The 25,047-nt window shown below is 39.8% G+C and overlaps 1 protein-coding gene across 9 annotated transcripts in view; it reads left to right on the top strand.

Moving 5' to 3' along the window:
* The window catches only part of mypn (myopalladin), a 288,573-nt gene extending 273,364 nt beyond the window's left edge, over nt 1-15,209 (top strand). For all 9 annotated transcript variants that reach the window (XM_063071525.1, XM_063071522.1, XM_063071521.1 and 6 more), the window contains 3 exons: nt 6,773-6,938; nt 8,794-8,927; nt 13,874-15,209. In XM_063071525.1, the coding sequence (XP_062927595.1) occupies nt 6,773-6,938; nt 8,794-8,927; nt 13,874-14,040 (467 nt within the window). In that variant the 3' untranslated portion in view covers nt 14,041-15,209. The remainder of the gene's footprint in view (nt 1-6,772; nt 6,939-8,793; nt 8,928-13,873) is intronic.
* The last annotated feature ends 9,838 nt before the right edge of the window (nt 15,210-25,047 follow it).

Genomic DNA, 25,047 nt, shown 5'->3' with positions numbered 1-25,047 from the left:
TTTATTGACTGATGTGATTTACGCTTGACTACCTCCACAACAGAGGCATAATCAGGTGTAGAAAATAAATGCTGACATTGCTAATGACATTCACAGCTCATAAATGCATAAATGAATAAATTCATCAGGAGAACTTCCTTGCCATCCCAACTTACTTCAGCTCTGGGTTTCAACTCTGAACTCCAGTGTCAATAATATTTACAATTTGGGGTATAAAATGAGCACTGTTTTATTCAGAAGAAAGAGGAGAGCACTGTTGAAAGAAAAAAAGGATGTAAAGAAAGGGAAGGAACATGAAAACAGAAATGCTTGAGAAGGAATATTGCAAAAGCAGGTGGGGAAATTACACTTAAGATTGAATGTACAGCCACAAATTATTGTTAATAATAATCCTTGTAAAAATAATAGTTTGATAAGGAGGAATATTAAAGAGTTTGAGATTAGTCAAGGTAGGACTTCTGAAGAGAAACGTGCAGTCTTGGTCTGTTTTATATAGCTATCATATGATGCTGATAGGTTCAGAAGAAGAAAAACAGAAGTATTTGCAACAGTTCAATGGTTCTATTTAATATCAGAGTATGCATACAACATACAACCTGAAATATTTACTCTCCACAGACATCCATAAAACAGAAGAATAACCCCAAAGATTGAATGACAGAAAAAAAAGTAAGAATCCTAAAGACTCCTCTCATGCACTTGCAGAAGTAAAAGCATCAACTCTCCCTCATCCCCCTCCCACCACTTATTCCAGCAGGAAGCTTCAGTACTCACCACCCACCAAGCAAGCAATAGCAAAGCCCCCTATGAGAGACTGTGATCTGCAGTTCAACAAAAACTCTTGTTCACCTGGCAATATGAGATGCCATAGGCTCTCTCTCACTAACAAGGGAGAAAGAGGTATCAGTCCTTCCACAGTGAGGGGGGAGACAAATCGCTCACTATTTCAATGTCACAGTCTGAAGTGCCACTTTTATTTCAAGTTTCCCCCAACTCAAGAATCGACAGCAAGCTCACTCACGAGGGAGATATATATATCTCCTGAGTGCCGAGGCCTCCAGCAACTGCACCCACTGTTTTGATGTTCCAGTTTCCTGCGACGCTTCAGTTCACGACACAGGCGAGAAATCGAGTCCACAGGGCCGTGCTAAGCCGCACCCTGAGGGCACCTGTCTTCAGGCTGCTCCTGAAGATATCGAAACCAAGCCAATTGGCAAATTCCAAGAACGGGAACCCACCACTGTGAAGTGCCACAGTTTGAGTGCAGCTGTAGATCACAGACTCCAACAGGACTCCAGAAAAAGAAAGCAGAGGCATTAGAAAGAAGAATTTAAAGAGTTCCGCGGGTGGGATGGGAGAAAGCTCCCTCTGGCGCCATCTTGCCTTTTCTCATTTGCTAGGTCTGATCATGTGGATAGTCAGACACTTTTTCCCAGGGCTGAAATGGTTGCTACAAGAGGACACAGGTTCAAGGTGCTGGGGAGTAGGTACAGAGGAAATGTCAGGGGTAAGTTTTTTACTCAGAGAGTGGTGAGTGCGTGGAATGGGCTGCCGGCAGCGGTGGTGGAGGCGGATACGATAGGTTCTTTTAAGAGACTTTTAGATAGGCACATGGAGCTTAGTAAAATAGAGGGCTATAGGTAAGCCTAGTAATTTCTAAGGTAGAGACATGTTCGGCAGAACTCTGTGGGCCACAGGACCTGTATTGTGCTGTAGGTTTTCTATGTTTCTTTTCTTTTCAAATCTATTTATTGTTATACAAAAAAACATGAGTACATTGAAGTAACAACACTTACAATGTCTCAAAAAAAGACATTATCTTAAAGATTGAAAAAAAAATTTTGTGATAACAAAAAAACCTACTAAGCAGAAAAGTGAGAAAAAAAAGAACCCATTAGGTGTACAATACAAAAAGTGTCATACAAAAAGCTTTAAAAATAAACATCAAACCGCCAGCAAGAAAAGAAAATATACTAAAAAATTTACAATTAGATCATGGAAAAATTCTATCAATTGGCTCAAATGATAATAATGAGCAAATGAGCCCCATCTTTTCTCAAAATCAAATAAAGGTTCAAAGGTTCAACTTCTAATTTTCTCCAAACTAAGACATAGCATCAGTTGAGAGAACCATTGTTACAAAGTGGGAGCTGATGTATCCTTCCACTTCAACAAAATGGCCCTCCTAGCTATCAATATAACAAATGCAATAACATGTTGGTCAGACACAGAAATACCATGAATATTTTGAGGAATTATTCCAAAAAGCACAGTTAATTTATTAGGTTGTAGGTTAATTTTAAGTGCTTTAGAAATTGTTGATAAAACCGACTTCCAGAACTGTTCCAATATAGAACAAGACCAAAACATATGTGTCAGTATAGCTATCTCAGTTTTACATCTATCACAGTGACTATCAACATTAAAAAAGATTTTAGAAAGTCTCTCCTTCATCAAACGATAATGATGTACAATTTTAAATTGAATCAATGAATGGCTAGCACAAATTGAAGAGGAGTTAACCAACTTCAAAATCCGCATCGAATCCTCCGTCATAAAAGTCAAATTAAGTTCCTTTTCCCAATCCTGTTTAATCTTAGATAAAGGACGCTTATCCCATTGTAATAATAAATTATAAATTCTTCCAATAGAACCCTTGATCGAAGGATTCATACTCATGATAGTATCTAACAGGTCAGCTTCCAATATGTAAGGAAAATTACTTAAATATTTTTGTAAAAAATGTCTAACGAAGGTATTGCTGAAAGTGTGAGTATGAAAGAGAATATTTATCAATTAATTGTTCAAAATACATCAATCTATCTTCTTTAAATAAATCCAAAAAAAGAATTAATACCTTTATTTTTCCAAAGTAAAAATATTGGATCACTCAAAGAAGGCTTAAGAAAGTAATTTCGATAAATTAAACTACAAAGTTTAAATTTTTTAAGATTAAAAAAATTGCAGAACTGGAGCCAAATCTGTAAAGAATACTTAATCACAGGATATAGGTTTAAATTAACAACTTTAGCTAATTGCATAGGTAAAGCAGCTCCCAATAACGAGGTTAAATAAAACTGTTTTACAACTTTCAGTTCCAGGTCTACCCAAATTGGCCGATCACTCTTATCAACCCAGTATAACCAAAAAGACATGTATTGCACATTAACAGCCCAATAGTACATCCTTAGGTTAGGCAAAGCAAGAGCTCCATCCTTCTTCAATTTTTGTAAATGACGTTTACTAATTCTTCGTCTTTTATTATTCCAAATAAAAGATAAAATAATAGAATCAATCTGATCAAAAAATTTCCTAGTCAAAAAAAAGGAATATTCTGAAATAAATATAAAAATTTTGGTAAAATCATCATTTTAACTATATGAATACAACCAACAAGTGAAAATGTAAGTGGACTCCATCTACTAAATAAATACTTCATAGAGTCTACTAAAGGAACAAAATTGGCTTTATAAAGATCCTTACATTTTTAGTAATTATAATACCTAAATATCTAAAAGAATCTGTGACTTTAAAAGAAGTATTATCATATATAGAGACAGAATCATTTAAAGGAAACAATTCACTTTTACTAAATCTTATTTTATATCCTGAAAACCCCCCAAATTCATTAAATAATTTTAGCAAGGCAGGAATAGATTCATCAGGGTTAGATATATAAACCAGTAGATATATAAATCATTAGCATAAAGAGAGATCTTATGCATGGTCTCATTCACAAAAATCCCATGGATATTTTTAGCCTCACGAAGAGCAATAACAAGGGGTTCTAATATTAAATTAAACAACAAAGGACTTAATGGACAGCCTTGCCTTGTTCCCCATGAAAGCTGAAAAAAAGGAGACCTACAATTGTTAGTGACAACAGTAACAACAGAAAGCCAAATTTCTCTAAAACATTGAATAAATATTTCCATTCAACTTGATCGAACGCTTTTTCAGCATCCAAAGATACAACACATTGTGGAGTTTTAAAAGAGGATGAATACATAATGTTAAATAGTCTCCGAACATTTGAAAAAGAATAGTGACCCTTTATAAAGCCTGTTTGATCTTTAAAAATAAGTTTACCCAAAATATTCTCCAACCGATTGGCCATTATCTTTGACAGAATCTTAGCGTCGACATTCAGTAATGAAATAGGTCTATATGAAGCACAGTCAGTGGGATCTTTATCTTTTTTAAGAATTAAAGAGATAGAAGCCTCATAAAAAGTAGAGGGTAAGTCACCTTTCACAAAAGAATCCTTAAACATTTCCAACATATACGGAGGAAGCAACTTTCCAAATTTTTTATAAAATTCTACAGGATAGCCATCAAGTCTGGGGACTTACCAGATTGCATTGAGAAAATAGCTTTATGAATTTCGGCTTCAGTGATTTGAGCATGAAGAGTTTTTTGATCCTCAGCCGAGATTTTAGGAAAAACAATCTTTCATAAAAAAGCATTCATTTCAGAGGAATCTAACGGACATTGAGTTTTATAAAGTTCAGCATAAAAATCTTGAAAAATCTTATTAATTTCTTCATATTCCTGAGCCAAGGTACCATCTTTCCTACGAATTTTCATGATTTGCCTTTTGGCTACAGCCATTTTTAATTGAGATGTGAGCAGTTTATTATTTTTATCTCCAAAGATATAAAATTGGCTCTTTAACTTAAGCAAATATCCTTCAATGGGATGAGTTAATAACAGGTTATATTGTGATTGAAGTTCCACCCTTCGTTTAAATAAATCAGTATTGGGGGAAATTGTATAGATATTATCTAAATCTTTAATTTGTTTTTAAATTCTATCTAATTCTGCTTTAGTCTGTTTTTTAAGTTTAGCTGAATAAGAAATAATCTGACCACGTACAAATGCTTTAAATGTATCCCACATAATTAATTTAGACATACCCCCTATATCATTAAAAAGAAAAAAAAATTTTATCTGGGTTTCAATGAAACTGACAAAGTCAGAGTTTTGCAATAATGTCTGAGGCATGCGTCAAGGTGGGCGGACAAGAATGACACCATCAAATTCAAAAGACAAATTCAGAGGCGCATGATCAGATATAGCAATAGTGTCATATTCGCAAGTTTTAACACTAGGCAAGAAGCGGGGATCGATTATAATTTAATCAATCCTCGAATATTTTTTAGAAACATGTGAGAAGAAAGAATATTCTCTATTATCAGGATGGAGATACCTCCACAAATCAATCAACCCAAAATCAATCAAAAAGGAATTAATAAATAACGCGGATTGATTTAGAAGTCGCTGATTGGTTGAGCTCTTATCAATCATAGGATTTAAGCAGCAGTTAAAATCCCCGCCCATTATCAGCATATATTCATTTAAATCAGGCAGTAAAGCAAATACCTTTTTAAAAAAAGAAGTATCGTCTAAGTTAGGACTATACAAATTTACCAAAACAACTTTTCTGTTTCAGATCGTTCCTTTAACAATTAAAAATCTACCATTAGAATCTGATTCAAAATCCTCTTGAATAAATATATTAGGTTTAATAAAAAATAGACACGCCTTTTGTTTTACTCTGAGAAGTAGAGTGGAATTGCAAACCATTCCACGATCCAAAAAATCTATTTTGATCTCCCGCCCTGATATGTGTCTCTTGAGCAAAAATTATATCAGGTTGGAATTGGTTAATAATTTAAAGTCTTTTTTCATTTAATAGGATGATTCCAACCACATACATTCTAACTTGTTATATTAATCCGTTTAAATACCATACTATAATTTTATTCTATTTTATACATGCGCAGAGCACATACCAATATGGGATGATTAAAAATGGCGGTGATGAAGAATACAACCGCATAAAAAACATGCATGCTCCGGAACCACCCAATGGGAAAAAACTCCTAACTCTAAACCCACCCACTCACACCCGGAAGCCCGAAAAAGGCAAGCGATCTATGATAGTGTTCAAAGCTACTGACCGCTCTGTCTGTGTTTTCTTTCCCTCCCCCCAGTTAGTAAAAAAGTAGAGTGACCTTGTAAAATAACAATAAAGTCTCAGCAAAAAAAGGTATTTACATTCCATCAACTAATAAACGAGAAAGAACTAAAATAATGTTACCTCTTAGAGAGAAAAACCAGCGCCATCTTTAAGTTTAATACTAATTCCCTAAAAAAGCTTTAAATTCGATTATAAAATGTTATTCAATTATAACAGAAAAAAAATTAATAGTATATTTGACCCAGCTGAATTTTCAAAAAGACTGATTAATAGTATCATAAGTAATTAAACCCTCCCAAATATATATAAAGCCCTATTAGTAGGAAAAAACTACCAATTAGCTGATTAAAAAAAGAAACAAACCAAGTATTAAGTTAAAGGAACAAATCCCCCTTATCTTCTTCTCTCAGTCAAATGTTCAAATTATCATTTAGACAGTCATACTTGAGCCATAAATCTTCTTTCCAAAGGAAAACCAACAATATGCAATAATGAACAACTCTCCTGTCTTCTTTAATTAGTCTCTTAATGAAATATACATGTTTCCATATTTCTAACTTTGTTTCTCAGAATTCTTCCAAATGATATTAAGATGTATTAAAGTTAAATTTGTTATCATGACTGAAACAAATCATATCATTACCCCATCAGGAAGGCTGATGGCCACACAGGGTGAAAGTTATCATTGTAGCAAAAGCAAAAGTAGAAATAATATAAAATATGGAATATCAGTGTACTTCTAAAATATTTGTTTGTTCTTGTTTCTGTTTGCTTGGTTTGGTTTTGCAGCAAAAGAAATCACAAAGGCACCAGTGTTTATTGAGAAACTGCAGAACACAGGAGTGGCAGAGGGCCATCCAGTCCGATTGGACTGCAGAGTGTTGGGCATGCCACCTCCATTCATCTTTTGGAAGAAAGACAATGAGACAATCATGCCCAGCAGAGAAAGAATAAGGTGTGTCTGAACTCCTGTTTACAGCAGGGCCATATAATATATTAAAGTTTAATATATCTTTATATCTGTTGGAATTACATCTGCTAGAATTGCACCTTGGAAATTTGCATAAAATGTTCCATTTGATTCAAGAACACTTATCTTTACAATAAGCACCCAGTGGGAAACACTCCCTTTCAGATGCCTGGTTATATCCTTTTTGTTTACCTAGTTAATTTATCCTGCTGTTGCCAGCGTAAGACTGTTAGCTATAGTTCCGGATCCAGGTGAGCAAAATTACAAGTCTCCCTGCCTATTGAGTTCCCTGTCACTTCTTCTCAACTAGACTTTGTCCTCCCCTGCTGAGAGGAGAGCCAGTCTTAGTACCATTAACTTTTCTCTGAGAAACTAGCCACCTCCTAAAAGGCATCCAACACAGTATAATGTTAGAGAGGGGAAAGGCTACAGGGACACATGCACTGCCTAACTGCCCCTTTTGGCAGTCACCCATCTACTCTTTGGCTGAAGGTGCAAAGTGACCAGCTCCCTGAACCTTCTATCTATAACACTTTCTGCCTCCTATATTCTCTTCACGGATTCCAGCTGCTGTTTATATTCATCCATGCGGTCGGAGAAAAGCTGCAATAGGACACACTTCCTGCAAACAGCTGTCAGGGATATTTGCGTTCTGCCTGATTTCCCAAGGGGAGCATGCACTCTGTTGAATGTCATTACCAACGAACCCTGATTTTCTTTTGGGTGAAAAATGAGAAAAAACCGTACCTTGTGGAACACCTTACATTCTGTTTGGGTAGCCTCCAACCTGATGGCATGAACATCATTTTCTCTAACTTCCGGTTATGCCCCCACCTCCACCATTCCCCATCCCCTTCTCCATCTCTCACCTATCTTTGTCTGCCCATCACCTCCCTCTAGTGCTCCTCCTTCTGTTTCTTTCTTCCATGGCCTTTTGTTCCTCTCATACTAGATTCCCCCTTCTCATACCCTGTATCTCTTTCACCAATCAACTTCCCAGCTCTTTATTTCACCCCTCCCCCTCCCAGTTTCACCTATCATCTTGTCTTTCTCTCTCCCCACCTCCCACTCTAACTCCTCATCTTTTTTCTCGAGTCCTGCTGAAAGGTCTTGGCCTGAAATGTCGATTTTACTCTTTTCCATTAATGCTGCCTGGCCTGAGTTTCTCCAGCATTTTGTGTGTAATGGTTGGATTTCCAGCGTCTGCAGATTTTCTCTTGTTACCTTGCCTATCATATGGTTGCTCAGCCTTCTTACCAAAGCCTCTGCACATAGATCACAAGCTCAGCAATCTGACATCATGTGTTAATTATTTTCCTAAAATACAATAAATAATGTAACTGAAAAGGATATCAAATTATCTGTGAGCAATAATTTACTGTATATTGTTATTTAACCTGGTTTATTTTCAATGACATTTCATAAGAAGATCTGCTTGCTTTCCAATTAGTTTTATATGTATTTAACTAAATCCATGCAGTTGTCTTACTTAAACAGCGCGGTATCATATGGAATGGCAGAGAGGCATAGCAGTCAGTGTAAAGGCTTTTCAGCCCCAGTGACCCAGGTTCATTTCCCACCACTATCTGTAAGGAATTCATGTATTCTCCTGTGACTTCATGGGTTTCTTCTAGGTGCTCCACTTTCCTCCCACATTCCAAAGACATAAAGGTTAGGGTTAGTACGTTGTGGACATGCTATGCTGGTGGTGGAAGTGTGGTGACATTCCCAGGCTGCTCTTAGCACAGTCCTTTCTGATTTGATTTGACACAAGTGGTGCATATTATTGTATGTTTTAATGCATATTTGACAAATAAAACTGATCTTTATCTTCACCCAGCATGCACCGAGATCCTACAGGGTATGTCTGTCTCTTGATCCAACCAACCAAGAAGGAGGATGCTGGCTGGTATACTGTGTCAGCCAAAAATGAAGCAGGAATCACATCTTGCACAGCTCGATTGGATTTATATGGTGAGTATGTATCTGAGTGTTAACAGTTACAAGAGTGGATTTTCATCAGTGATACTGGGCAGCTTTGTAATTCCATCACCCTCTCTTGGTTCTAAACTCTGTAACCCTTAAAACGATCTAATTGATTAGAACCTTACAATTGTCTCCAAACTCAACAACTATTTTTAGGATAGATTTAGACTCCCTCCATCCTTTGAATGAAGCATTAGCTTTTGATTTTACCACCACTAAATGGCTTAGCTCTAATTTTAAAGTTATGTCCTTTGATTTTGAAATCCACCAGCAGAGGAAAGTTTTAGATTATGGGGACACTCAGTCCTCGTTTATTGTCATTTAGAAATGCGTGCATTAAAAAATGATACAATGTTCCTCCAGTATGATATCACAGAAACACAAGACAGACCAAGACTAAAACTGACAAAAACCACTTAATTATAACATATAGTTACAACGGTGCAAAGCAATACCGTAATTTGATAAGAGCAGACCATGGGCACAGAAAAAAAAAGTCTCAAAGTCCCGATAGCCCCAACATCTCACGCAGATGGTAGAAGGGAGAAACTCTCCCTGCCATGAGCCTCCAGTGCCACAAACTTGCCGATGCAGCATCCTGGAAGCACCTGACCACAGTCCGACTCTGAGTCCGTCCAAAAACTTCGAGCCTCCAACCCCGCCCCCCCGACACCGAGCATCGAGTACCATCTCTGCCAAGCGCTTCGACCCCACCCCGGCCGCCGAGCAACAAGCAAAACTGAGGATTCAGGGCCTTCCCCTCCAGAGATTTGGAATCACACAGCGAAACAGGCATTTCAGAAGTTTCACCAGATGTTCCTCCGTGCTCTCACATCTGCTTCCATCAAGTCAGAATTGTGCACGGCATCCTACTTGACAGATAACAGATATTCATCACCGGAGAGGCCGCATGCGCTGCTTCGTGCCGCCATCTTCTCTTCCTCCTCCACTTCACAGCATCTACCCTACCAACTTCATTGATCATTCTCAAATCCCTCAGCCAGATCATCCCATTCTTCCTGTGTTCAAATCAAAGTCCTTCGGAGAGGTGTTAATGTATCTCTCAAAGAACAGGGATTGAGTGCAAGCTCCAAGCATTCACTGAAGGATCCTCTGAAGCCAATCTCATGTGGATCATAAGCAGGGAAGCAGGGTTTGTAAAATGTTGCTTGTGCTATTACCATTCAATTAGTTCCAGATAAGTGTGAACGTTCAGTGAAGAGAATCGAAATAAAGGCGATAGTTGTATACTTTCTATGCCCCTTTTATAGTGAAGTAATTAGTCGAGCTGCTTCCCCATAGCACCAGAAACCCAAGTTCAATTCTGATATCTGATGCTGTTTGTGTGAAGTCTGCATATTTCAAAGTCCCATATTCAATGTCCTTCAAAGAAGCTCAGGCTTCTTTCCACATCCTACAGCCACATGGTTGATAGGTTAATTAGACACTGTGAATTGCCCTTTGTGGACGAGTGATAGGGCCTTGGGAGAGTCTATGATAATATGGGGAAAATAAATGGAATTAAGTGAGTAGTTGATAGTTGGCACAAACATAGTTTCTAGCTGGATTATTCTGTGGCTCTGAACATTGTTGAGTTACGTGCCTTTATTAAATTAATGAAGTCTTGAGGATTTCTTGGAAAAGATATTACATCACAAACTTTTCCAAGATTTGCAAAATTGGAACTTAGTTGTTGTTTATTGAAGCAGAGATAGAGCAGACATGAAGTGGCTTAGGGACAACTTTATAATGGTGTTGCCAATATTGTCAAGTTAAAATGACGCCATGATATTGCTGGAGAGCATTTTTTTCTGCATATGGCTGAGTTGAAAGCACATGATACGGACACAGCTTTGATTGGAGTATTAATATATCGCCAGGAAATAACGCTGTTGAGATACATTACTGAGAATATATCCAGTATTATGTGTATTTGTTTAAGACTTTTAAAATAGCGAAACATACAAATGCATTTCACAGAAGATATAACAAACAAAGTTTGACTCTAACCCACATTACAGCTGGTGGCCTAAAGCTTGTCTAAAGTAGCGGATTTTTAGGAGTGTCTTATATGAGAAAGAGAGTACAAAGTCAGAGAGGGTTAGATGGTGAATCCTAAATGGTAGGGTCTTTGCAGATTATGGCATAAACATCACTGATAGAGAGGTAGGAGGAGTTTAAAAGAAGGGAGAGGGACAGATGTTCTGTTCATTTAAGTAAGCATTTGGTTTAAACAAAAATTATGAAATTACATAGAACAGAACATAGAATCATTCAGCCTAGGAACAGGGCCTTCAGTCCACGATGTCTGTGCCAACCAGTTTAAACTGCACATCTGCCCACATGTGGTTTACATCCCATCATTCCAGCCTGCTCATGTGTGTCTAAATGCTTCTTAAACATTGCATCACATCTGTTTCCGCCATTTTCCTTGATAGCATGTTAGAGACACTTACCACTCAATGTGTAGGGGGAAAATTACCATGTAAATTGTCTTTACACTTTCCATTTCTTAAAGTTATGCCTGCTAGTATCTGATATTTCCATCCTCTGAAACAGGCACTTACTATCTATATCTCTCATAAATTTATATACTTCTATCTGGTCACCCCTCAGCTACTGACCATCAGAGCAAATAGTTCAAGTTTGCTCAGCCTCTCCTTATAGCTAATATTCTCTGTCCAGGCGGCATCCTGGTAAATCTCTTCTGTATCTTTTCCAAAGCCCCTCCATACTTCCTCTAATGTGGCAACTAGGACTGCACACCATTCTCTATATATGGCCTAACAAAAGTTTATAAGCCTGCAAAATGATTTCCCAACTTTTATAGTCAACACCTGACTGATGAAGACAAGCATGCCATATGCCACCTTTTGGCTGTATCTAACTGTGTTGCACTTTCAAGGAGCTATGCAGTTGCACCCCAAGATCCCTCTGTACATCAGTATATCTAAGGGTCCTTAAGTTTGATGAGGTAAGTAAAATGATACATAGTTTAATTTCAATATGACTTTTTTTGTATCTCTTGTAAGTTAATCTATTGAAAGAGGCCTGGCAAGGCACTTCAAACCATGAAATGCACATCGCGTGGTTTGCAGGAAGTCCTCAAAGTTCTAGAAGCAGAATTGTTGTTAGATTCAATCATGGATCTTGGAACCCAAGTCATCAGAATGGGGAAGAAATGTTATCTCAGTGACTTTGACTGTGGAATGATTGTTGGTGTCAGATGGGGTAGTTTGAGTATCTCAGAAACTGCCGATCTCCAGGGATTTTCATGCACAGAGGTGTCTAGAGTTTACAGAGAATGATGTGATAAACAAAGATACATTCAGTGAGGCACAGCTCTGTGGGCAAAAATGCCTTTTTAATGAGAGAAGTCAGAGGAGAATAACCAGACTGGTTCAGGCTGACAGGAAAGTGACAGTAGCTCAAATAACTAGGTGTAACAACAGTGATGTGCAGAAGGGCACCTCTGAACACACAACATGTCAAACCTTGAAGTGGATGAGCCACAGTAGCAGAAGACCACGGACATTAGGTACAGGAGGTATTGAATAAGGAGGCCACTAAGTGTTGTTCATAGTTCCTGGAAAGTGGCAACACAGGTAAGCAAGGCTAATGGCATGCTTGCCATCTTTGCCTGGTCATAAAATATAATACTTTGGAGTTCATGTTGGCACTTAACAAAACACTGCTTAGGCTACATTTGGAGCATCATGTACATTCTGGTCACTATATAAAAGGAAGGATTTGATTGTACCAGAGAGAAACCATGGGAGATTCACCAGGATGTTGCCTGGATTGGAGGAATTCACTAAAGGAAAAGTTGTATCAACTAGTTTTGCCTTCACTGGAATGAAGGAGGATGAAAGGTAACCTGAGTAAGGTGTATAAGGTTATGAGAGGCATAGTAATGATGTATAGTAAGAATCTTCTTCCTAAGATAGGTGTGTCAAAAATTAGAGGGCATAGTTTTAGATTGTGAAGATGGATCCGAGGGGGAAATTTTTCACAAAGACACTGGTTGATGTCTGTAGCTGTTTGCCAGAGGAAATGCTGGACTCTGACACAGTCACTACATTTAAGGAGCATTTAGTCAGACACTTGATTACACAAGGCTCAGAAGGTCCCGAGCCAAATCCAGGCAAATTGGTCAGTATGGACACCATGGGCCCAATGGCCCATTTCTGTGCTATACTGTTCTATGATTCTAAAACTTTATAACAAACTCTGAATTACTGATGATATGATACTCAGGCAGAGATAATAGGGAACTGCAGGTGTGATGTTCATAGGATCATGGAAACATACAGAAGAGAAAGGGGCCCATTCAGCACACTTTGCTTACACCAACTCTAGTGCCTACTTGCGTTATTCCCATTTATCTACATTAGGTTCACATCCCTGTATGCCTTTCCTATCAAAACACTAGCTAAATTTTCTTTAAATGCTGCAATTGTATCGGCCTGCACCACCTCCTGTAACAGATCACTCTGGACTTCCACCACCCACTGTGTGAAAAATCGGTAAGCACCGGGAATAATCATCCCTGTCATTTTAACTTTAGTTCATGCAAAAGCATCAGCAAACTCTGCTTAATAATGAGATTTTATAATAGTGATTTAAACTAATTTTATTGAGTAATGATTAGAACATTAAATCAGCTTCTGAAGCAGAGGCTTGTTGTTCTGCTGTTTTGGTGGTACCTACTTGGAAGCTTTATGGGAAATAATATAATTGCCCGTTTTTGTTACTGCCTTATCATTTGTAGTGTACTTACTTGCAGAATGCATATCTAAAGAGTATTGATTGCTGTATCATGTATTTGTTTCACTTTTGATAGGGTGGTATACCAGCTCCTTATAATATTAGAGTAACATAAAATTCTCCATCACAGCTGCAAAGGCTCAACTTGGGTATTTTTGTTGTCACAGCTCAATGGCACCAGAACATCAAACAGCAAGTAAGAAAAGTACAATCTCCAAGCAATCGATATGCTGCTTTTTCTATCCAAGGACTTGACTTGAAATCTGCTTCCCCATCAGTGGACACCCCACAGATTGCAACCAAACTAAATGTGATGGAAAGTGATGAACTGTGAAGTTTCTTTTGAAGTTATTTCAATATTTTTTTGCTTCTGCAAAACTTAGTGAACAGTGAATATAATAGATATCAAATGATCAACGTTTACACAAAGTTGTTTTTCAAGAGCTTAGTACCTTTGTGAATGCTATATGCAACAAGGCTGAAATGACGTTTAATTAGAGTATAGACACTACAGAGAAACAATATAATGATTTCTATAGTTCCTTTTTAATATTGTGGCAAATGCTATTTATGAATGTAGATGTTGGCAATTCCACAGTTACAATAAGCTACTAGATGTTCAGTAATCAAGGCAAATTAGATGTCAATCCCCAGCAATTTTTCATATTGCAGAGACTTTCAAAAGCAATGTGATAAAGAAAAGGTGAGCAGTGTTAATGGGTACAATATGAAATGTTTGGTTCTGGTTTGCAAGCAGGTTCTTTCACTTGCATGTGGCTCATTCACACTCCTCAAAACCATTGCCTAATTAGCATAATTGTCTTTAATATGATGTTACATGCTGGTACAATGCATCTATTTGTTTGCACCAGTTAAACTTTGACTGCAGTGGACAAATTTATTCATGTATTTGTGTTCCTTGGTAACAATGCAAATTACTTTTGATTGTCTATTAAAAAGGATAATTTTCTTTCCAAACTCCTTTGTGAGTAATTTACATATCTAAGCATAAAACAGCTACTGTAATTATAAAATTGTGAGATTCCCATTATTCTTTACCTTCAACTGCTTTAGCTGGTATTAAGTTAGTCATATGGCTCCTTGTACAATGCGAGAAACATCTTCCCCATTTCATTCTCAATGAACAGGGGGCACTTTCACCTTAAACCATAAATGTGTTTGGATTCACACATGACACAGCTTTCAATGAACTAAGGAATACATATTAACAATTATAATCTGATTTGTTCACATACCTTACGAGGTAATAAGTTGCCACACATACCCACTGAATCCACTGAATATGAGAACTGATCCAAAACAGCAGTTTTTTTTCCCCAGGTATTTTTCATGTTGATCATGTGTTTAATGGTTTCCAGGGGCTTCCCTGATTCAGCAGAGACAAGCTTAAATAATGTACTAACTGCAGGAAGAATGGATCTTTGGCTTGAATCAAAACATTAATGTATGCTTGCACTTGTAAAGAAATAATGGATTGTTTATCTTGTGAATAAAGTTTTATTTATTCTAACAAGTTTTGAAGTTGTGGATTTGCATGGATTGGCAGTATGGAAAACATGAAACACAATTACTACATTTAAAGTGCATGTCATATGTGCCTCTGCTCAGTGAAATACATTTCTTTCATTTAGGGGGCTAGAATACTTGTGTGGCTCTATTTTTACACTTACGACAAACAACGATGATGGAAATTGAAACTTCCGTGACAACACAGATTTAAAAGAGTTCCAGTTGATTTAGAAAAGCAGTTTTCTTTTATCCACACCTTTTGGCTGGATCAACACACAAAGTGCTGGAGGAACTCAGCAAGTCAGACATCTGAGGGAAATGGACAGTCAACATTTCAGGTCAAGACCCTTCATCTGGACTGAAAGATAGAGGGCAGATAAGCCTTTATACCTCACTACCTTTCAGATCAAATAAGGGATTCCAGAACATAGAACAGAACAACACTGTAACAGGCTGTTCAGTGTTATGCTGCATGAATTAAATTATTAAACAAATGGCCAACTAAACTAACTAATCCCTTCTGTTGACACAATGTCCACATCCTTCCATTTCCCTCACATTTATGTATCTATTGAAAAGTCCCTAACTTACCTGCTTCTACCACCACCCCAAGCACCCACCACTCCCTATGTAAAAAAAAATTGTTCCTCTCATCTCCTTTAAACCTACCTCTTCTCACATTAAGTGCATATCCTCTGGTATTAAGACATTTCACCCTGAGAAAAAGATGCTGTCTACTTTATCTATGTCTCTCATAATCTTAGAAACCTCTAGTGGTTCTCCCCTCAGTCTCTGCCGCTCCAAAGAAAACGTTTATCCAAACTCTCGTTCTCTAATCCTGGTGAACCTCTTCTGCATCCTTTCCAAAGCATTGATATCCTTCCTATAATGGGATGACCAGAAGTGTATGCAATATTCCAGTTGCAGCCTAACTAGAGTCTTATAAGGTTGCAATATAAGTTTCTGACTTTTGAACTCAGTGCCTTGACTAATAAAGACAAGCATGTCATAAGCTTTCTTAACAACCCTATCAACCTGTGTAGCCACTTTCAGGGAACTATGAACTTGGAACCCAAAATCCCTCTGCTCATCAATACTGTCAAGGATCTTGCTCTTAACAGTGTACTGTCTCTTTACATTTGACCAACAAAAGTGCAGCACTTCACATTTGGCTGGGTTAAACTCCATCTGCATTTCTCCGCCCATATCTGCAACTGACCTTCTGTATATCTCATTATTCTTTGCCTGTCTTCCATACAAACTGCAACACCACTAATCTTTGTATCATCTGCAAACTTACTAACCCACCCATCTATATTTGCATCGAGGTGATTTATATACTGCACATCACAAAGAGCAGAGGTCCCAGCACAGATCCCTGTGGAACACCACTAATCAGCTAGAAAAAGTCCCTTCGCCACTACCCTCTGTCTTCTGCGGGCAAACCAACTCTGAATTCAAACAGCCAATTGACCATTGATCCCATTAATCTTCTGGATGAGCCTTCCATGAGGGCCCTTAACTAAACTCCATGTTGACAACTTCCACAGCTTTATCTTCATCAATCACCCTCATCACCTTGTCAAAAAACTAAGGCACGACTTGTCCCACACAAAGCCATGCCGGCTCTTCCTAATTAGGCCATGGTTTTCCAATTGCTCATATATCATATCCCTAAAAATTCTCTCCAGTAACTTCCTTATCACTGATGTGATACTCATGGGTTTATAGTTTCCAGGATTATCTCTGGTACCCTTTTTGAATAATAGAACAAAATTAGCTACTTGCCAGTTTTCCAGGACCTCGCCTGTGGCTAGAGAGGACACGGAGATTGGTTAAGGTCCCAGCCTCTCTTAATAACTTGGGGTATATCCCATCATACCCTGGGGTCTTATTCACTTACTGTAAATACTTCTTAAGAGACCCAACACTACCTTCTCCCTTATCTTGAAATGCCCTAGCATATTAATACACTCAGCACTGATCTCCCTATCTTCTATGTCCTTCTTAGTAAATACTGATGTAAAGTACTCATTTAGGACCTCACCTACATCATCCACATCCAAGCAAATGTTCTCTCCTTTATCCTTGAGTGGCCCTACCTTCTCCCTAGTTATTCCCTTGCTCTTGATCTATGTATCGGATGTCTTGGGATTCACTAATCCTACTTGCCAAAGACATTTCATGGCCCTTCCTGGCTTTCCTCACTTCTTGAGTTATTTTCTTGCCTTTTTACACTCTTCAAGGGCTCTGTTTGATTCTAGGTTTCTACACTTCACATATTTTATTTTTCCTAAATACAAAACCTCCTTTGACATCCAAGGTTCTCTGACCTTGCCCTCTTTGTCCTTCCTGTGACTGGAACTTACCTGTCCCGTACTCTGTGCAGTTGGTCTTTAAACATCCTCCACATGTTGGTTGTGGACTTGCCCCAAAATGGCTGTTCCCAATTAACCCTCCCTAGTTCTTGTCTAATGCTCTCATAATTTGCCCTGCTCCAATGTAATACTCTCCCACAAGGTCCATACATAACCTTGTCTCTGGCAATCTTAAAACTTAAGGAGTCCTAACTGCTCATCCACTGTAAGGTCAGTCACCTGGCCAGGCTCATTACCCAACAGCCTCTCTTGTTGGACTATCTACATATTGATATAAGAAATCTTCATGGATACCCGTAACAAAATCTGTCCCACCTAAACCTCTTGCACTAAAAAGATGCTAATTGAGATATTAGGGAAGTTTCAACACCTTTCCTTAATCTGCCTGTGTTTCTGTTTCTCAATGTCCTGGGGGCTGTTGGTGGGTCTGCAATACAATCCCATCAAATTGATTGGTCTCTTCCTATTTTTGAGTTCTACCCATACAGACAGAGTGGATGAGCCTTCCATTATGCCTCTTCTGTGTGCAGCTGTGATATTGTCCACAAATAGTAGTGCAACTCCCACTCCAACCCCCACCACCTTTTACTTACCTCCCCCTCTATCTTTTCTAAAACATTGAAACCCTGGGACATTAAGCTCTTTATCAACCAAGTCTCTGGCCACATCTTCATTCCATGTACTGATCCACGCTCTAAATTAATCACCTTTACCCATAATACTCCTAGCACTAAAATACACACACTTCAATCTATTTGTTCCATTGTATCTATTACTTTGCTCCTGCCTGTTTTTACTGGCCCTGACACTACCTTTCTCTCCATCTCTCTACTTTCAGACCTGGTGTTTTGATTCCCATCTTGTTTCAACATCGATTGTCCACTCCCTTCCATAGGCGTTGCCCGACCTGCTGAGTTCTTCCAGCATTTTGTGTGTTGTTCCAGATTCCAGAATCTGCATTTTCTTATGTATTGCTTCAGTTGGATTACTTGCCTTTATCAAGTGAAGCTCTTGATAATCTTTGATTTTCTGCTAGGCAAAAGCTCAACCTGTGTTCAGTCAACAGTGCAGCAAAATCAGATGAGGCCTCTAAACATGTTCATCAAAAAAAAACTGTTTGGAGGGATGTGGCACATTAGGCAATGTCTGTGGAGGCAGGTGGAGGGTCAACATTTCAGGTTGAAACCCTGCATCAAGACTGAGCGTGGAGGGAGATTGCCAGTATAGAGAGTTGAGAAGGAGGGGTGACACAGGGGTTGGCAGATGAGACCAGATGCGGAGGGGAATGATGGGCAGATGGAGTTAATTCTGAGCAGGAGAGGGTGAAGATAGACTCAGATACAAAATGGTGACAAGTAGAAATGACAAAGAGCTGCAGAAATTGGATCCTGACACGTAAGGATGGTAATAACTGGAACCGGTTAAGTGAGGATTGATAGAACATAAAATATTACAGCACAGTACAGGCCCTTCAGCCCATGAGTGTCATGGTCCGGTCTATGAAGTCCATATTCTGGTTCACGGTCCGGTCCATCGACCCTTGCTCTGGGTTTTCCTGTTTACCCTGTTTCTGTTCTTGTTTAGCTCTAATTGAGGCAGCTGATGCTCATTGGGGCTGTCTGCATAAATAGCTCCAGAGACCAGGGTGTGGCTGCTGGATCGTTCTTGTCCTTACTCCTTGTATCCCTTCCTCTGTCTTCTGTTTCCTCGCCTGAAGCCCTGCCTTGTCTTGCCGGTAACTCTTGCATCAGGCTTTGCCAGAAGCCTTGCCTTGTCTTGCCGGTAACTCTTGCCTCACCTGAAGTTCTCATCATGCCTTGCCTTGCCTGAAGCCTTGCCTTGTCTTGCTGGTAACTCTCGCCTCATCTCATCTGCAGTCTTGTCCTGAAGAAACCCTGTACCTAGTTCTCTTCCTGCCCCTTGCTTCCGTTGGGTAAGCCAGGCTGTCTCGCCGTTACCTGCGGTTGATTCTGTTCCTTCCTGTCCCATGCCTCCATCGGGTGGTGATCCGCGCCCTGCCCAGATGATCCGCGCCCTGCCCAGGAGTACCGCGCCCTGCCCTGGTGGCGCCTGCCTAGCCTCAAGCCTGAAGACTGCAGCCTCCTGACTAGCCTCAAGTCTCCTGCCTCCATCCTCCAGCCTCCTGCCTCACCTCATCTCCTGCCTCCAGCCTCGCCTCACCTCAAGTCTCCTGCCTTCAGCCTTCTGCCTCACCTCGCCTCAAGTCTCCTGCCTCCAGCCTCCAGCCTCGCCTCGCCTCAAGTCTCCTGCCTCCAGCCTCCAGCCTCGCCTCACCTCAGGTCTCCTGCCTCCAGCCTCCAGCCAAGCCTCGCCTCGTCTCCTGCCTCCAGCCTCCTGCCAAGCCTCACCTCAAGTCTCCTGCCTCCAGCCTCCTGCCAAGCCTCGCCTCGTCTCCTGCCTCTAGCCTCCTGCCAAGCCTCGCCTCTAGCCTCAAGCCTGAAGACTCCAGCCTCGTCCTGTCTGCCTGCCAAGCCTCATCCTTGCCTAGTTCTGGGATCCGAGCCAGAGGCAAGACCAAGGTACTGGTTCCTTGTCCAGTCTCTGGCTCGGAGTCCAAGCCCGGGCTCCTAGCTCTCTTGTTCCGGGTTCCTGGTTTTCCTGTCCATGTCCTTGCCATCGCCCTGTATCCTAGCCCTGTCCCTAGTACTTCAGTGTCTGTGTCTTGCACGGGTCCGTTCCCAGCCACCGCCTTATGACAATGATGTTGTGTCAACCTTTTAACCTACTCTAAGACCAATCTAACACTTCCCTCCAACATAACCCTCTATTTTTCTTCATCCATGTGCTGAGGCATGGAACTCAAAAGTCAGGAGGTTATGTTACAATATTATAAAACTCTGGTTAGGCCACATCTGGAGTATTGTGTACAGTTTTAGTCGCCCCACTATGGAAAGGATGTTGAGCCTTCGGAGAGGGCGCAGAAGAGGTTTACCAGGATGCTGCCTGATTTAGAGGGTATGTGCTATCACAAATCGCTGGATAAACTTGCATTGTTTTCTCTGGAGCATCAGGAAGGTGAGGGGAGATCTAACAGAGGTTTACATGATTATGAGAGGCGTAGATAGAGTGGAAAGAGAGCATCTGTTTCCCAGGGTTGAAATGTCATAATAGTAAAGGGCATACAATGAAGATGAGAGGGGGTAGGTTTTTTTTACTCGAAAGGTGTCTGGAATGTGCTGCCTAGTTTGGTAGTAGAGGCAAATACATTAGAGGCTTTTAAGAGATGGTTAGATAGGCACATGGATGAAAGTGAAATGGAGGGATTAATGTTTGGGTGTTTTTTATTTGCTTTATAGCTGGTTTGGAACAACATGGTGGGACGAATGGCCGGTTTCTATGCTGTACTGTTCTATGTTCTATCTAAGAGTTTCTTAAGTGTTCCTAGTGTATCTACCTCCAACACCATCCCTGTAAAGGTGTTCCACACACCCACCACTCTCTGTGTAAAGAACTTACCTCTGATAGCCCCCTGTGATGGGCAGATGGAACCACAGGTAGAGGGGACAGGAAACCCAGTGCATTAAGTGTGTGGGTATGGGCTGATGAAACCAGATGGGGCAGGGGAAAGAAACTGAATAATGGTGTGTGGTGTGGAAAGAAGAGGAAGGAGTGACGGGGTGGTGTGGAAGACAGGATGGCCCAGGACAACTTTGGAAGACAAGCTGAACCCGAACAACATCCCATGCACCATTAATCTACAGGCAATGCCTCTCAGGGACTTGAGCTATATTATTTTTTGTGTCTATGTTTTCTCTGCTATTGTAACTATACGGTATGTGTTATGCGTGCTGTGTGCTGTGTGCTGTTGGTACTGTGTTTTGCAACTTGGCCCAGAAGAATGCAGTTTCATTTGGCTGTATTCAGGTATGTTTGGACAACAATTAAACTTGAACTGGAACTTGAGAGAAGCTGAGTGGATCAGAAGGGAGAGAGAAAGGAACACGAGGAATGCAGTTACCTGAAACTGGAAAATTCAAATTTCATACCATCCGGTTGTAAACTACTGCAGTGGAACATGTTAGTGCTTTTGTGCGACCCCTAAGAAGGATGAGTTGGAAGCAAAAGGGGATGATTGTTTTATTACGCAAACAACAGGAATTCTGCAGATGCTGGAAATTCAAGCAACACACATCAAAGTTGCTGGTGAACGCAGCAGGCCAAGCAGCATCTATAGGAAGAGGCGCAGTCGACGTTTCAGGCCGAGACCCTTCGTCAGGACTAACCCTAGTTAGGGTCTCGGCCTGAAACGTCGACTGCGCCTCTTCCTATAGATGCTGCTTGGCCTGCTGCGTTCACCAGCAACTTTGATGTGTGTTGATTGTTTTATTAGTGCTGTACTACAGTTCTTCTAATGGTCACCAGTGAATACAGGAAATAACGTAGGCAAATTACAAAGAAGTGCAAGCATAAAAGGGGATTTAAACTTCCCCACTATTGACTTGGATTACCTTAATTTGAAGGATTTGTGGGGGGTGAGGGGTGGATGCAGCTTTTAAAATGCATCCAGAAAGTTTTTTGAGTCGGTATGTACTTAGTTCTATTGGACCTGGTTTTGGAATGGAGCCAGGCAAGAGGCTGGAATGTCAATGTAAGTATAGAGTAAGTTTCACAGTAGTTATGAAAGGAATACCAAAGGATCAGAGATTAAGGTTGTGAAATGAGGGAAGTCCAATTTTAGCATCATAAAGCAGGACCCGGCAAAAGCAGAAATGGGAGTAGTTATGTGCAGGTAGGACTACAGTCAACAAGTGAGAGATTTTTTAAATGGGAATAATGAGAGTTCAAGGCCAATGTGTCCACCCTTACTGGATGTCAGGGGACATCAACAAATAAAAAGGGAGAAAAGAAGCAGTTATGGAGAAATGAAAATAGTGTAAGTCTTACAGATATACAGAGAGTACAGGGGGTACTTTAAAAAGGAGGAGAAAAAAAGGGCACAAAATAATACTGTTGAACAAGATGAAAAAAACTCCAGAAGTATTTCATAAATATACAAGCTTTTATATCCAGCATTGCTCTGATTATTATGTCAGCTATTACGATGTTTGCATTAATTTCTTTGCAAGTAGGTTTAATAATACATTATAAATTAATACGTATAATTATACATGATTAGGGGTTCAAATTATGTAGTTTAAGCAAAGTTACCAATCTAATATATACAACTGAAAATAAATATGTACACAAGATTACATCGTTCTCTTTAGGTAGGTATGTACTGGATCACAAAGCATAATTTACTTGATTGTAAAGTTCAATTGCTTCAGAATACATTGTATTTCTTAGGAAACTGGTGTAAAATATACAAGTTATTTTTATCTTCAGCTCTGGAGCAATCCACATATAGCTGATGGCGGGGAAAGCACTGAGTTTTGAAATGAAGGCCAACAACTTTTAGAGACTTAGTCCTTGTAACGTATTCGTGCTCAGAGCAAAACTGAATTGAACAGGGAACTGAAGTTGCTGAATTGAGGAGTAGCATTACTGGTATCTCAGTTACATGCAGTAGTAATTTTTGAACTTATATCTGGTGCCTTTGCATATTATTGATGGATCAAAAATTTCTGAGGAGCATCTTTGGAGTTTGTTCTTTTCATTGAAGATTGTATGATGGCACACTATATCGTCTCAGAAAGTTTAACGATTCAGTAGAAAAACGTACAGCCCCATCAATGGGCAACAAGCACAAAATTCTGGAGGAATTCCGCAAGTTAGCCAGCATCTATGGAGGGAAATGAATAGTTGACATTTTGGGCCAAGGCTTTCCATCAGGACTGGAAAGGAAGCGGGTAGTAGACAGAATAAAAAGGTGGGGGAAGAGCAATATTGATATTACTTTTGTGTCAAGATTCTGCAATGTTCAATGCAAGGCTTCACTGGCTGCTTTGTAAGCCATTGCTCACTCATCCAATTTTACAGTCCTTTACAATGTTTTCCTTTGGAGCTCTCTTTCATATTTGTCAAACTTAAAAGAGAGTCTAAAAGCCAAATGTGCAATTTCCTACCCTCCACTTGGCCCACCTACAAGAGGACCACAACCTTGTCATGGTTTGGAGGTTTGTGTGCTTCAATGACCCAGGCAGCTATGTTGACTGGAGTCAGGGCTTGTTGCTTTGGCTCTTGGTTGGGTCACCCATGCCAAACAGGTCAAAGGGTAGAGGACAGACAAAGAGCGGTCCACCAGTCCTCCAGGTTTGGGGTTCAGCTCAGGGCTAACAACCTTGCCTGGTAAAACAAAATTATTATGGAAACAATAATGAAGTATCCTCTACACCTGAGTGTGACAGTTTTCCTGAGTTTCCACATGGGATTTGCATGATAGACAATAGTGGAAACCATGAGGAAGTTGCTGACACAACAAAGAAAGCTCTGAACACCACCAGAGATGGAAGACCTTCATTACTGTCCTAAATGCCAGTGGTATAACAGGCTGTAAGATAATAACCCTCTCCCCCACCCCTGTTATAAGTGTTCCCTGATGCTACTGTGGCCAGAGCAATAATGTTTATTCTTCCAAATGGTAGATTAAGTAAATTAGTAAAGAAAGTGTTTCCAGTTCCACAAGAAGCATAAAAGATGAGTCCTTAGTTACCATGAACAGCTTCTGTAATAGTATCTAAGTCATTTATTTGGAATCTCACTGAACCAATATGTTTGTAAAGGCAAAGATATAATGCTGAGGCTTTGTAAGGCACTAGCCAGACCGCACTTGGAGTATTGTGAGTGTTCTCAAGCCCTTATTTGAGAAAAATGTGCTAGCATTGGAGGTCCTGAGGAGATTCATGAAAATTGCCCTGGGAATAAAAGGGTTAATGTATAATGGCTCTGGGCCTGTACTCACTGGAGTTTAGAAGAATGAGGAGGGAGCTCACGGAAATTTATAAAATATTGAAAGGCTTAGATAGAGTACATGTGGAGATATTGTTTCCAATTATGCGGGAGTCTAGGACCAGGGGTCACAGCCTCAGAATACAAGGACATCCCTTTAGAAAAGAAATCAGGAGGAATTCCTTTAGCTGGTGGGTGTTGAGTCTGTGGTATTCATTGTCACAGACAGCTGTGGAGGCCAAGTTATTGGGTATATTTAAAGTGGAGTCTGATACATTCTTGATTAGTAAGAGCATCAAAGGTTATGGAGAGAAGGCTGGAGAATGTGGTTCAAAGGGATATTAAATCAAACAGAGCCATTGAGTATTATAAAGAAACCAGAAAAGAACTCAAGAGAATTAGGAAAGCCATTAGGTCATTGGCAAAAGGCATTAAAGAGAATCCCAAGGCATTCTATATAGACACATATATATGTGTATAAATGTGTGAGAGTCATGCATAGAGTAGACAGGCATGTATCTGTCTATTTTTCCCAGGTTTGAAATGTCTAAAACCAGAAGGCATGCATTTTTCAGTGTAAGGTG

This window comes from Mobula hypostoma, chromosome 19 (genome assembly GCF_963921235.1).
Source record: "Mobula hypostoma chromosome 19, sMobHyp1.1, whole genome shotgun sequence".
Classification (NCBI taxonomy): Eukaryota; Metazoa; Chordata; class Chondrichthyes; order Myliobatiformes; family Myliobatidae; genus Mobula; species Mobula hypostoma.
This window is presented reverse-complemented; position numbering and strand designations above follow the sequence as displayed.